Genomic DNA, 11,435 nt, shown 5'->3' with positions numbered 1-11,435 from the left:
GTGCTGGGATTACAGGCCTGAGCCACCACACCCAGCCAACACTGGGATCTTGTAGACTGTGCTATTCATTCAGGGTATTCCCAATAAGTACCTTGCTGAACCCTAACAACAAACTTCTAGATGTGAGCCTCAAGACACAGGGACTGAAGGTGACACTGGCATATGTAGGCAGGCCAGACATGCTGCAAAGCTGGGCACCCACCCCACCTTACCCTCTTTTCGTCAAGAGTATATAACTTCCTACTGAGCACTGTTTTGAGAACTCACTGTGCTGAGTTGTTTTTGTACAGTATCCCATTGAAAACTCAGAACAGTCCTATAGTGTAACTACTGTTTCCCCATCTCACAGGTGCTTACAGAGGTTAATTCCATAGCTGTTAAGGGGTACAACACGTCCTCCTGCCTGCAACTCCCTCCCGCGGGCCTTTGTCTCAGATCCAGCTACCATTCAGACTCAAGATCCCTGCAGGCTACGCTGGGCATGGCATTTACTTTGAAGGCTGTCAGACAGGAAATGGCCTGGCTGCAGGGCAGCAGGAAGCAGCCCTCTTCAGGGGAGGAGGGCAGTCCTCGCAAAGCCTCCAGTCATCTATCGGTCATGGGAGTTATTCTCCTTGGTTGCCCAGGTGACAGCTCAGGTACAAAGGAATGAGACACATGAGGGAGAAGGGGGTTGGTTCACTGTGGCTTAGAGGCATCATTCCCCAAAGGAGCTCATATCTCTTTGAACAACTCAAGAGGCACAGCTTTCAGGGACCCCATAAGCCACATACCCAACTGAGTCATTACACATAGGAAGCCCAACATTATGGCTTTTTAACAAGTGTTTATAGTTCACACAGAAAACTCCAAGTGCAGATAATTTACAATTAGGAATCATGTTTACCATAAGTAGTGCTGCACTGAAACAGCTGACATACTTTTATCTGGTTTCCAGACAAAACTAGAAAGGTAACCAGATGTCAGGTTCTGCAGGAAGGGAGAGGATTATTCACACTGCCATAACCTCTGGGGTCAAAACTAAATGTTTAAGAAGGAAAAAAAAAAAAAAAAAAACCCTCAACTTTGGAAATTGTTTCAAAAGCCAGGCCTTCTAATAGTGACCCAGAATCATTAGCAGCACTCACACTGGCCTCAGACCCAGCGCACACATGCTGCAGTGTTGGAGAGACCGTTCCATGAACCCCAGCAGTCCAGTAGCCCACCAAGTGGAAAGGCACAGGTGACAGAGGTCTCGTGGCACCAGCTTCAAGTGCTCACCCTCAATGCTCGGACAGGGAGATGATACTGACTTTGCTGAGCTCAGGAGGGAAACACCAAACACTTGGGGAGGTAACAGAGATCTAGGCCCCACCTAAGGCCGAATCCATGGGAGGGCAGGGCATTTTTCTGGAACACTCTGCCCTCCCCAGCCATGGCTCCTCCCTGCCTCCTGGCCGTGGACCGCATTGTCCAGACGCTCTTTGTGAGGGTCTTGTGGGACTCCCTAAGATCGATCCCTGAGGTGTAGCACTGGTGGGCCAAATGGACACACTGTTCCTGCCCTCACACTGGTGCTATACCCCCTTGTTGGGAAGAGCGTGAAGGTGAATCCCTCCTTCTTTACCACCAAAACGAAAAGTGTGGGAAACCTTGAGAAAAGGGTCCCGACACTTCTTCCCTCAGGAGCCCTCAGCTTTTTGCAGCCTCTTTACCTAAGTACCCTGCGTCACTGGACATGGTCTTGCCACCACAGTCCGTCAGGGCAGCGCCACAGCTTCCAGCCTCCAGCCCAGGGGCAGTCACAGCCGAGCATCAGAACTGTGGCTCTGTGCAGTGCCAAAGCGACTGCAGGTGCCCACAGAGGCTGGCAGCCCACAGTACCCAGGGCACAGACACTAGGATGGAGCCACTCAAGTCAGAGATACTCTGCAGCAGCTGGAGCTGGGCCCTGTCAGAAGCCAGGTGGAGATCCTCAGGCTGAAGGCAGCACACCAGGGGAGGGCTTGAGACCAAGGGAGGCTGGAGTGATGTGGGTCCCAGGACCTGGAAAGCTGTGTCTGTAACTCCCCTCCCCAGAGTTCACTCTTCTTGATCATCATTGTTCTCTCCTGCACCTGCCTGGGCTTATTCCTCTTCCCTATCCCTCTGCCCCTTGACTAATGGGCAAACAGCACAGACTGTGACGTGGGAGCTGTGAAGAGGGGATGGCATCCCTGCTGTGGGTTCAGGGATTGTGGCCATGTGGGCCACCCAGTGGACACTGTCCAGATAACATGAAAAGAGGCCATCCACAGCGGCTCAGCTCTCTGCCCCTCATCTTTGGGCCCCACCTCACATTCATAAAGAGGCTTAAATTCTAGGGTTTTTTCCTTCAGTTCAAGATGAGGTTTGTCAGTGAGGTCACAGACGTCCAGCAAGAGGGTTAGCGGGGTTGCTTATCCCCCAACTCGGAACCCACCACCCCGAGCTGCCTGCAGAGGACCTATACTTTCTAATACTATGACCCAATACTAGAGAGCCAGAGACACCGTAAATAACCGTTATCTTATATTTATGTATTTAAAAGATGGTTCATAAATGTATTTAGTGCTTACCATGTAAGACAATTTTTGCCCCCATCTCCAAAACGAAGTAGAACTGATATTCAGCTCACAGAAGGCTGTTAAAGGCACCAGAGAAATACGTGATGCAGTGGCTTAAAGAGACTGCCAGGAAGAGTGGGGAAAGTTTCTGCACTGAAGTCAATTTGGGAAATGTCATACAGATCAGCCACCCAATAGCAAGGCCTCTAGGTAAGTAGGGAGAACGCCTCTGGTCCTGTTCAGGTGTTTCATCTGTCAAGGTGCTTCTCCTGGCCAGCTGTGTCTGCACAGTTCAACACGACTTGAGTTGGCCATCTCAAAACAGCTATAGCCTCAGTTGCTGTGAGGGCACCTCATGGATGACAGAGGCAAGAAAGGCTTGAGGGAGAGGGGGTGAGGCAGGGGGAGCTTGGAGCCTTCATTCTCTAACCCTAAGAGCTGTGGACACAGAGCCGAGTCCAACCTGGCTGCTGCCTGGGCAGGCAAGGAGAGGGCACCGAACGCACTCCCCCCAGAGCCTCGCACTGCCACCAGTTGAGGCCTGTGCCCCTCTCTTCCCTGCACACCATAGCCTCTCTTCTTGAGTGCCCTACCCAAACTACTGCCTAGGAAACAAACATTTGGTAACATCTTCAGAAAGGCTGCTTGCAAGGAAGGCAACTTCTCTACGCTGTCAAACAGCTTCCTTAGTTGAAGCATCTAACTCTGGCCCCGTCCTTACTGCCCCCAGTCGGGGCTTCCAGAAGCAGTGTGGGCAAGTGCTGCTGGCCTTCTGCAGAATGATGAGCACTGGTCAGTCCTGTGCTAATAAAGGCTGTGTGTCCCCCATGTCTTGGTTTCTCAAACAGCAGGCAACAACCTCATCTTTCCAAAGAGATAGCTGTGCCTGACCTATTTTTCAGGGCTCTTCTGGACAGCAGCCTGCTTCCAGCACAGAGAAGGGCCTGGCCTCAGGGGGAGCCCTGGAGCCCACCATGTGCCTCCTGCTCCATCTTGGGAGCAGCAGGGCCCTGTCGGCACTCAGTAGAGCCTAGGATTGGTGACTGAAGAGGGAGGTGGAGGCTTTAGGCAGCAGCGCTGAAAGAGGTGGCAACAGATGACCTGCATGGGAACTGGGGCCTGCAGAGACATCACAGAGCGGGGGAAGTGTCTTCAGCTCTCGAATTCTGGAAGCTGTCAGGGGAAGGGAGTCCCACAGCCAAACTGCATGGTGGGTGGGCCACTGGGTCTGCTTCCAGTGTGTGGCGGGGCCCACAGGGAGCTGAGTTTTCCTGTTGGATTTCCCACACCCGGCCTGCCTGTGGCTGGCCAAGAAGGCATTGTTGAGCCTCATGAGATCACAAAGGTAGCTGTGCAGGCCCCGCCCACTTCCTATAAGCCTGGTTCTGGCTGTCCCTGTGCCAGGCCTCCAAGTGCCCTGAGAGCTACCGGCCGGGGTCGGGGGGCTATGGGAGCTCAGGGCAGGCACCTCCCATGCTCCCACAGGAGCCACCAGGACATGAAGGTCATAGGCCTCTCCTCTCCTCCTCTTCCTGTTTGACCTGAATGCCGCCAGGCCGACAGCCTCAAGGATTCCATCTGAGAAGATGCAGGCTGGGTGTGTGGGGAGCAGTAGAGGGGCTGGTGTGTGCACATATGTGCACAGCTCAGGACAGAGGCTCCCTGGACTTGGGGTGGGGAGCGCCAGGGCCCCAACTCTAACCCTCGTTCTGCTCCTCTTGACCTCTGCTCTCTGGACCAAAAATGGAGGACTCATTCTAGACTAGGAGTTCTTACGGTCTAGGAGCCCCCTTAAGTTAAATGTTTATATGTAAAGGCCATTTTTCTGAGAGGCCATAGCTTTCATCAGTGTGCCAAAAAGCATGAGATCGTCTGCTCTAAAAGCCTCTGCCCCAGCGCTGCCTAGTTTCAGAGCCCCCGATGGTCTCACATTGGGTTTTGGAGCAGGCAGAGAAGCTGCAGTGGGGCCACCAGCCAGTCCTTCAAGTCCTGGGTTAAGGCCTCTTCTCCAGGAGGCCCTTTTTAAAGGGTTTCTCTGTTGCCTGGAGGCAGGAGTGACCTTCCGGTAGGCAGGAAACCCTGAGGGTACCTAGGAGGCCCCTAGCCAGTGGGTTGGGGAAGGAAGACAGGACCCCTGGGGCCACTGAAATCGTGGAGCTCTCAGAGACCTGAGTGCCGGTCCCTTCTGCCACTCTTTGGGCAGATCCCCTGTCTTCCCACAGGCCCTGTGTCTTGCTCAGTCCATCTGACTCCGCTTTCCCATCCTAGGCCTCAGGTGGGTGGCAGGCCCTTTCCTGCTTGCCCTCTGCCCTCCCTCTCTCTGGCCCTGCCCAGCCTCTGCCAATCTGTGTGCCTCCCAGGAGCCGGGACACTCCCTGAGTCCTCTGGGAGCCCTTAAGCCACACTGAAAACACAGACCCTGGGAGAAGCAGCCAGCAGTGAGGAATCCTGGAACCCCTTCCCAGGGAGAGCCTTCCCATGAACCCCATGAAGAGATCGGTGCAAACACAGGTGTCAGAGCCCTTCACGGAGTCCTGGGGTGAGGAGTCCCTGCCGGAGCTCCCCACAGAGCAGTCCCTGACCGAGTACTCTGACCTCGAGGAGGCTCCCTCGGCGCACACTCTCTATGTGGGCCATCTGAACCCCCAGTTCTCAGTGCCGGTGCTCGCCTGCCTGCTGCGAGACACCCTGGAGCGGCTGGAGATGCCGGTGGCGCGGGAGCACATCGAGGTGGTGAGGCGGCCGCGGAAGGCCTATGCGCTGGTGCAGGTGACTGTCCGCAGGGACACCCTCGCCTCCCTCCCCTGGCGCCTGCAGACGGCCCTGGAGGAGCACCTAATCCTTAAGGAGCTGGCAGCCCGTGGGAAGGAGCTGCTATTGAGTGAGGCCCAAGGGCCCTTCAGCCACAGAGAGGTAAGTGGGACTTTTCCCAAGCAAGCTCCAAAGCCTCACCCCAAGGGAGAGACTGTGGGTGGGAGTGGCCTGCAGAGTGGGGACGGAGGGGTGTCTCTGGGGAAGCAGGGACAAATCTGCAAACTTGGGGGCTGCTACTCAAATGACCATGGCTTGTCACTGGTACTGCCAGCTTTCTCTGGAAAAGACACTGAGTTTGCCTCAAGCCTGATGCTTGTGTGAAGAAAGGCCACGAGGGGGCCTCCTCCTTGGGTCCTTTTACATTCCAGCCTCTGGGCCTGGGAGACCCTAGAAGACACAGGGGCCCTAATTTTCCCCTTGGCCCAACTCATTTGTTCAATTAACAATCATGAACACCCCCTCTGTGCCAGGAGTTAAGGCAGGGATGAGAGGCCCAGCCAGGCCCCAAGGAGCCCTGCATCTGTGGCCAGAGCCGGACAGCCACCCACAGAGCTGCAAGGTGGCTGCGCTCAGAGCTGTGAGAGGACACAGGAAGGTTTGCCCTGCTCTCTGGGGACAGATTCACAGGGGAAGTGAAATCCAGGCTGGGACTTAGGGCGTTGGACAGGAACTTGTGGGGGAGGACATTCCAGGCCAGGGACACAGAATATGCAGAGGAACCTGGGGGCTTAGAGGGACTGTGGTGTCTGCAGAAGGGCAAACCATTTGATGGCCCTGGAGCTCCCACTAAAGGCTGCAGGGGGTGCTAAGGAAGGAAGTTGGGCCAGAAGATAGGGTAGGGGCCAGGTCACCAAGACTATCCAAGGCAAGGCTGAACCGCTGGCTTTACTGGGTGGGACATGGGACGTTAGGGTAGGTCACTCCACGAGACAGGTGATTTTGGTTTCTTTTTCTTTTGGTGTGAAAATGATGGTGTTTAAACTGTTGCAGAACTAAAAGGCTCTGTGGCTTACATTTCAACTCAATTTCACATTTGTATGACGTTTATCCTGTTTCTAAGACTGATCAATTCAACTTCTCTGGGGAGCTGCAGGGCTGGTAGGGAGGTGCCCTGGTCTCCTCACCCCAGCCCATGCTCATGAAAGGATTGTGAGGAGTAACAATCTGCCTTGAAGTTAGCGTCACTAAGGAAGGTTGACAGGAAAGGGTGAGCCTGGAAGCAGGGAGGTCAGAGAGGGGCTGGCTGGGGAGGCCCAGACTAGGAAGTGGCCCCAAGGCGGCTCACACCAAGCCCTCGAGCAGAGCCCAAACCACGAAAGGTGATTCCGGAGGCGCAGAAGGAAGTGGAGATTAGGGTGGACTTGTCAATAGCCCAGAAAGTAGTGGGCAAAGGTTTGAAATCAGGAAGTGGGTGGGTACCTGGGAGTCCCTCTCCATTCAGGGTCCTGCAGCTCTGTCACAGGGTGCTGAGATACCTGCTGGAATGATCTGGCTCTGGGCCTCAGGGGCCTGTCTGCAACCCAAGTAAGAAAAAATGGGCCCACACGTGTCCCAGCGCCCAGCCCTGGGAAGCAGAAATCTCTTCTTCCCCACCAGGCATCCCACAGCTCACCTGGGAAGGGCCCAGCTCGGCAGGGAAAGGAGCGCTGACAGGAACCCTCAATCCAGCAGGGTTTCCTGCCTCGGCTGCAGGAGGGTGGGCAGAACCAGGCCCCTCAGCCTGGTGAAGGGCATCAGGATGCCCATGAGAGTCAGGCCGCAGCAGGGGCCGGATGGGGGGTTCTTGCAGTCCTTCTCAAGGTCAGGGCTCCCATTTTCTGGCTTGACCCTTACACTCATACACTCATTCTTGACTCCCACCCTAGGAGGAAGAGGAGGAGGACAGTGGCCTGAGCCCCGGCCCCAGCCCAGGCTCTGGCGTCCCGCTGCCCGCCTGGCCTACACACACGCTGCCTGATAGGCCCCAGGCCTGGCAGCTGCAGAGCTGCCAGGGCCGGCCCAGTGGCGTGTGCTCCGACAGTGCCATTGTGCACCACGAGATCGTGGGCAAGGACCAGCTCTTCCAGGGTGCCTTCCTGGGCAGCGAGACCCGCAACATGGAGTTCAAGCGGGGCAGCGGCGAGTACCTGAGCCTGGCCTTCAAGCACCACGTGCGGCGCTATGTGTGCGCCTTCCTCAACAGCGAGGGCGGCAGCCTGCTCGTGGGAGTGGAGGACAGCGGCCTGGTGCGGGGCATCCGCTGCAGCCACCGTGACGAGGACCGTGCACGCCTGCTGGTGGACTCCATCCTGCAGGGCTTCAAGCCTCAGGTCTTTCCCGATGCCTACACTCTGACCTTCGTCCCTGTGATCAGCACCTCGGAGACCAGTGTCCCCCTCAAGGTGAGCCTGCAGGACAGGAGGGCCTCCAGGCCTGTCATCTGTCATCACTCAATAAGACGATGGCCTGCGCTCCTGCCAGGCAGTGCTGGGGCAGGGACGGGACTGGGGGCCACAGGAGAAGAGGCTGGTAATGGCCCTTGTGCCAGCCCTGCCGGCCTGCCCTAAGGAATCAGTGATCAATGCTGAGCGGCCTGGCAGGATGGGGGCTGCCGACTGTGAAGGGTGGCGCCTCCAGAGCTGCTGTTGCCCCTCCCAAGGTGATCCGCCTCACCGTGCACACCCCCAAGGCCCAGAGCCAGCCGCAACTCTACCAGACAGACCAGGGGGAGGTGTTTCTGCGGCGCGACGGGAGCATCCAGGGCCCGTTGTCCGCCAGCGCCATCCAGGAGTGGTGCAGGCAGGTACGGAAGCTGAGGCCAGTGGGTGGGGTGGGGCGAAGCTGACCCCAGGCCCCTTCAGTCACACAGAGCAGCCCAGGGCAAGCCACCATGGTTCCCTGGGCCCTGCATCACCCCGTTTAACCCAAGGGGTTGGATTAAAATCACACCACATTCCGTATTCCACTCGGTAGGCAGCTGGTGGGAAGAGGCCCAGGCCCTCTCTTTTTAAAAATCTATGCAGTGGCTGGGCTCAGTGGCTCACGCCTGTAATCCCAGCACTTTGGGAGGACGAGGCGAACAGATCACAAGGTCAGGAGTTCGAGACCAGCCTGGCCAATATGATGAAACCTCGTCTGTACTAAAAATATAAAACTTAGCTGGGCATGGTGGCAGGCAACTGTAGTCCCAAATACTCGGGAGGCTGAGTCTGGAGAATCGATCGAATCCCGGGGGCAGAGATTGCAGTGAGCCGAGATTACACCACTGCACTCCAGCGTGAGCGACAGAGCAAGACACCTCAAAAAAAAAAAAAAATCTATGCAGTATCCCCTTTTCAGAGGTGCCTGAAACCCCTCACCCTCTACTTAGGCAGTTAACGCACTCGATCGTGAGTGGCTGAGACAGCAGGGAGATTAGAATGTTGAGCCATCACCAGAAAACCCCAAGGACTATACACTGCATTTTAGGGGAGGCCCTAAAGGGGTGGAGGGGGCAGGACACAGTCCCAAGGAAGAGCTTTTTCAAGAGGGAAACGGAGAATGGAGGACAAGAGGGCCAACAGTGAGGAGGGACATGGCCTGCCCAGCATGCAGGAGGCTCCCTTCCAGGGTTGGCAGCCGGCAGCTTTCAATCTTCCTGGTTGAAGGTAGCAGCAGGCCAAGGGGCCTGACTTTCCCCCTAGCTGAGAAAGCTCCCAGGCTCCCGGGCTTTCCCTTCCTCCCTCAGTTCGGCCTCAGGTGGAGGGGAGGATGGACAGGCCCAAGACCAGGTGGGCTTGGCCACATGCTTTTCCCATGTCCCCTCAGAGGTGGCTGGTGGAGCTGGGCAAGCTGGAAGAGAGGGTGAAGGTGCTGACGATGGAGAAGGAGCAGCTCCAGCAGCAGCTGCAGCAGCACGGGCCTATGTCCTGCACCTGCTGTGTCCTGTGAGGGCCCTGGAGAACAGGCAGGATGGCACAGCGCTCTCCACCTGAGACCCAGGAATTTCCTGTTTGAGCCTAAGGCCGACCCAGTGAAGCCCATGCAGGCTGCTGAGAGGCGGACAGGGGCTCCTTCAACATGACACAGGAGCCCATGTGGCTTCAACCCTGACAGCCCCCAGTCTGTGTAGCCAAGAAATTGCTCTCAGGCCTGTCCCCAAACGACCTTTCTTTTAGAAAGAACGTGGATTGTCCCTCTCCCTAAAACGCTCATTTGGCCCAGGCTGAGGCCTGTGACTCCAGCTGGCTGGACAGTGCCAGAAGGGAATCTGTCGTTCCAGGAAAGCCCCTCACAGATGGCGAGGCATATTTGGTGACTGTGGTTACAGGGCAAGAGGCCACCCTGCAGCCCCCACCCCTGACTTGCTGGAACTTGTGATTGTCAAAGCTCCGTTAATAAATTACATGCACCTGGGACAAGAATGGTTCTTTCTAGGACACTGGGTCAGCCGGTCAGATGCTGCAGGGTCATGAGTCCCAGGCCCAGCCCACCTCTGTCCAGGAGGCAGAGAACAGACCAGAAAGGCAGGGAGCCCAGCCTCACACTCCAGTCCAGCTGTGTCTTAAAGACCAGGGACCGTGGGGCAAAGTGCTATGCCTCTGTGCTTGTTTCTTCATCTATAAGACAGTGACAATGGCCGGGGGCAGGGGCATTTTGTCACCATCAGGCCAGTGCCCTGTGTCTATGCCAGCTGTGGCACAGGGCAGCACCTCACACTAAGGGTTTCAGTTCCTTTCCAAGACCCCTCTGGTCCAGTAAGACCATTAGCTTAAAACAAACAAAACCAGACTCCTCCTGCGGCTTCCTGCCTCTGGTTTCTCCTGCTGTCTCCACCAGCCGAGCCAGAGGCTGTAAAGCCAGTTTGATCACACTCATGCTGCGCCTGTGCCCACAGCCCTCCAAAATCTCCACTTCAAGAGCAAAGCCCAAACGATGGCCTGCATGGTTCTCCACGACCTAGCCCACCCCACCTCAATGTCTTCCGCCCCTTGTGCAAGCCACTTCAGCCACGCCCACCAACTTGTTTCATTTGCACTCCTGCCTCGGGCCTCTGCGCTAGCCTGTTTCCTTTGACTCCACCTTCAAGTCCATGCTTAATTTCCCACCCATCCTATTTTAAAGACACCACCTCCCAGCACTGCCACTCCCCTGCTCACTTCCACCCTTGGTCTCCATCTATGAACTGCCACACTCTGTAGCTTGTATTTGGTGTTTCCCCCACTAAATAGCTGCTCTGGGGGACAGGGGTTTGGGTATGGCTGGCATGTGGTAGACACCCAATAAATACCTGCTGGTGAGACAATTAAGGATACTCCTAAATTTGGGGTCTGAGCCACCAGAAAATCACCAAACCGTGTTGAACAGGGCATTTCACAGGACCGGTGTTCCATAGAACACACATCAGTTATCTCCTAAAACTTGAGACCCCTGGCCATATCCATAGAGCAGATACGGATGAGAACTTTGGAACCCCCAGCCCCTCCGCTCACCAGCCAGGTGACATCTCCTGGGCCATCACAACTGCTCTGAGACCTGGTTTTCCCACTTAGCAAAGAGCACACAACCCCTGCCTCAGCTGCCATTCATGCTGGTTCTAGGGACCAGTGTGATCACGGACACCTATACTGTGGCAGGTTCCCAGACTCCTGCTGCTCACCCCGCAAGCTGCCCCAAGGTCACCAAGGCTGCTTGAAAACTATACAAATGTGTTACTCAAGAAGGTGGAGGACTGGCGTTTCTGAGCACCTTCCACAGTCCCGGTACCATTGCTAAACACTAGTCCAGGCACCACAATCCTTGGAAATGTTTTTGGGGGGGAAACAGCAGATTTCTACAAAGGAAGGGTGAAGTCAGGCTTCAGCCCAGCTGCTCCGGACTGCTAAGAACCTGCCCAGACCCCCTGGACTGAAGGAAGTTACTGAAGGGAAGTTACGCATAGCTGTGCCTATTGTTAGGCCACATTAAGAAAGGAATGAGGAATGTGACCAGCTTTCCTCCCCACCAGGGAGAAGCCTCCAGGGACGGGTCAGTAAACACTGGGCATAGGCTGCCCTCCTGTAAATCCAGCTTCGGCCCTATCCTGTCTGCCACAGGCAG

The 11,435-nt window shown here is 55.9% G+C and overlaps 1 protein-coding gene across 7 annotated transcripts; it reads left to right on the top strand.

Annotated features, from left to right (window-relative positions):
• Positions 1-3,950: 3,950 nt before the first annotated feature.
• On the top strand, positions 3,951-9,754 carry SLFNL1 (schlafen like 1). 7 transcript variants are annotated; one of them, XR_646444.4, is made up of 6 exons: positions 3,951-4,161; positions 4,833-5,477; positions 7,244-7,759; positions 8,017-8,160; positions 8,826-9,004; positions 9,165-9,253. XR_646444.4 is itself a non-coding variant. In XM_009206034.4 (6 exons), exons 3-6 carry the CDS (start codon positions 5,043-5,045, stop codon positions 9,285-9,287), a joined length of 1,218 nt encoding a protein of 405 aa, XP_009204298.1. In that variant the 5' UTR covers positions 3,957-4,161; positions 4,833-4,839; positions 4,925-5,042; the 3' UTR covers positions 9,288-9,754. The 7 variants fall into 7 exon arrangements, 6 of the variants coding, with proteins under 6 accessions (XP_009204298.1, XP_009204283.1, XP_009204292.1 ...); XM_009206034.4 differs by lacking the exon at positions 8,826-9,004 and having other exon boundaries at positions 3,957-4,161; positions 4,833-4,839; positions 4,925-5,477; positions 9,165-9,754; XM_009206019.4 differs by lacking the exon at positions 8,826-9,004 and having other exon boundaries at positions 3,957-4,161; positions 4,768-4,839; positions 4,925-5,477; positions 9,165-9,754.
• Positions 9,755-11,435: the final 1,681 nt, after the last annotated feature.

Source organism: Papio anubis, chromosome 1 (genome assembly GCF_008728515.1).
Source record: "Papio anubis isolate 15944 chromosome 1, Panubis1.0, whole genome shotgun sequence".
NCBI lineage: Eukaryota > Metazoa > Chordata > Mammalia > Primates > Cercopithecidae > Papio > Papio anubis.
The sequence above is the reverse complement of the archived record's forward strand: the minus strand, read 5'-3'. Positions and strand labels throughout refer to the sequence as shown.

Excerpts from the sequence above, each read along its gene's own strand:
- SLFNL1 (XM_009206028.4), top strand. The coding sequence starts at position 5,043 with ATGAACCCCATGAAGAGATCGGTGCAAACACAGGTGTCAGAGCCCTTC. Across the intron at positions 7,760-8,016 it reads AGACCAGTGTCCCCCTCAAG|GTGATCCGCCTCACCGTGCA; the intron begins GTGAGCCTGCAG and ends GCCCCTCCCAAG. Across the intron at positions 8,161-9,164 it reads TCCAGGAGTGGTGCAGGCAG|AGGTGGCTGGTGGAGCTGGG; the intron begins GTACGGAAGCTG and ends ATGTCCCCTCAG.